Source organism: Nannochloropsis gaditana (genome assembly GCF_000240725.1).
Source record: "Nannochloropsis gaditana CCMP526 unplaced genomic scaffold scaffold1164, whole genome shotgun sequence".
Classification (NCBI taxonomy): Eukaryota; class Eustigmatophyceae; order Eustigmatales; family Monodopsidaceae; genus Microchloropsis; species Microchloropsis gaditana.
The window spans coordinates 1-2,084 of record NW_005802789.1 but is presented as its reverse complement, the minus strand read 5'-3'; the positions used below and the strand labels follow the sequence as shown (position 1 = coordinate 2,084).

Here is a 2,084-nt window from a genome sequence, read left to right as displayed (position 1 = left end):
GTCGGGGCTCAGTGCGTTGGCGAGTCAGTGACCTTGAATGCTGAACACATGTATGAAAGTCTACTATATCTCGTATGTCGTACCGGCCGTGGAGGAAACGAGGTCGTTCGAATCCCAAAATTTTCGTTTCAACGTCGACCCTACTCGGCGGGGAAGGGAGGCCAAACCCAGAGGCGCGTGGGGGGGTCCCCCTCCTCCTCCTCCTCCTCCTCCTCCTCCTCCCTCCCGGCCGTCCCGTTCCTTGTCCGTGAAGGGAGGACGACGTGCGTGGTAGCATGTGAGGGATGTGGAAGGGCGCCCGGTCGCCCCCGCCCTCCCCGGCGCCCGCCTCTTCGGGTACGCCTTGCCCCTCCCTTCCCTCCCTCCCGTGCGCGGACGCCGGGAAATGTCCGGCGGTTGCTGCGGTGCTTGCTCTGGCGGGTGCTACAGCATGGAAGGATGCGGATGGACGTAGCCATGAAGCGTTTGATTGTCCGCATTGTCAGTGCCTCTTACCTCCTCCTCCTCCTCCACACTCCCTCGTCATCCCGCTCTTACCTCCAAATCTGGTCCACACGCATCCTTTGGTCCTAGCTCCTGCGCCAAAGGCGAAGGGGAGAACGGAGCGGGCGATAAGGGATGTATGGGACTGTCCGCGTTGTCTTCATGGTCGCCTATGTGTTGATCACTCATGTCTGCGGGATAGGCCAGGGGCGGGTCATGGAGCAAGACGAGAGGAAGAATCATGATGAATGCACAGAGAACCGATAGCAAGAAATGATGCACGGGCGCATTTAGATACTCCTTCACTATCTTAAGCCATGTCAACCAGGTGACAAGGCTGGCAGCTTGTTATTTTTTGGAGAACAAACAGGATCGAGATCGAGCGATACAAGCAAGAGGTGCCATACCCTCCCTGCTTGCTGCGAGCAAAAGTGCGGGCGTGAGAGAGACGCATCCAAAAAAACACACCCGACGACGACGATGACAAGGACATGCCCACATCCCTTGTGGACGCACATCCTTCCCACGCGCTTCCATAACCGAAGTACGGGCATGGAGCCTCGTACTGCGGTCCACCCTCACCCACCGAAGGGTCCTTTTCCATCATATTCATATGGGCCGGGGGGGGCCTGGCAACTCGCAAATATAAAGTGCTTCGTGTCGCGCTTAGAACCGAGAAGGGGTCCAGGGTGGGAAATGGAATGCACTTACGGTGACTTAACAGCTGTTTGTAAGGGAAAAGGAATGTCTTTTTGTGACAATCAACGAAGGATTCTTTTCCATTAACCCGTAATATGGGCCACCAAGAATAGACCAGCAACGAAACATGTCCCAGGCATGTCCAGTATGCGCACTACATGTGCTATCAAAGGTAATCATTAAGAAATAGTCATTCCCTCTGTATGTGTTCCCTTTTCCCCGCGCAAAGCAAACAAAGACCTGGCATCCCCGCGGATATCCCACTGCCTCGGGACAGAAAGAGTGGGTTTGGCGTCGGTACGGAGCAGCAAACGTCCCACAGACACTTCTTAACGGCATCAGCATGATTTTTGATGCAAATCACGTAGTTCTCGACTATGCTACGGGTGACTATCGGGCCAAGGTGCTGGGACCGCCCTATTCTGCCGCCCGGGCATCGGGGTTATCAGTAAGTAAATTTGTGAAAATCGACAGAAAGATGCACAAATGACGTTCAGTTCTTCCCCTCCACCGTCCTTTGTCCACAGGGAAACGACCGCGCCGAGCTTGTTCAAGGACCACACGCTGTGGAACACCAGAAGCCGCACCCACAAGCACGACGAGGCAGTCCTCCGGCTCGAACCTCCAGAGAATACCCTCCTCCCTCCTCCTCCTCCTCCTCCTCCTCCTCTTCCTCTTCCTCTTCTTCTTCCTCCCTCGTCCCTTCCTTTCTCTCCTCCGAAGAGGGTGGCTCCCACCCCCTCTCTCTCCCTGCCTCCCTCCCTCCTCGCCGTCACGATAAAATCCATCCACCTCCTCCTTACACTCTTATGTGCGTTGGCACACGTGCACATTCGTCCACAGCCACCCATGAATCCGGGGAAAGAGAGGGAGGGAGGAAGGGCGGAAGGGCGGGCGGGCGG

General features: G+C 56.2%; 2 protein-coding genes across 2 annotated transcripts; one reads left to right on the top strand and one right to left on the bottom strand.

The window, feature by feature from the left end:
• Window positions 1-63: 63 nt before the first annotated feature.
• Window positions 64-726, bottom strand: NGA_0695100 (uncharacterized protein; the record flags this gene model as incomplete). Its single annotated transcript, XM_005852474.1, has 2 exons — window positions 64-423; window positions 538-726. The coding sequence occupies 2 exons, from the start codon at window positions 724-726 to the stop codon at window positions 64-66; spliced, it is 549 nt and encodes a 182-aa protein (XP_005852536.1).
• A 686-nt stretch (window positions 727-1,412) lies between these two features.
• NGA_0695200 (uncharacterized protein) lies at window positions 1,413-1,835 on the top strand (the record flags this gene model as incomplete). Its single annotated transcript, XM_005852475.1, is given in 3 exon segments — window positions 1,413-1,479; window positions 1,491-1,630; window positions 1,710-1,835. Coding segments are annotated over 3 exon segments (333 nt in total), but the record flags the coding sequence as incomplete, so codon positions are not given.
• Window positions 1,836-2,084: the final 249 nt, after the last annotated feature.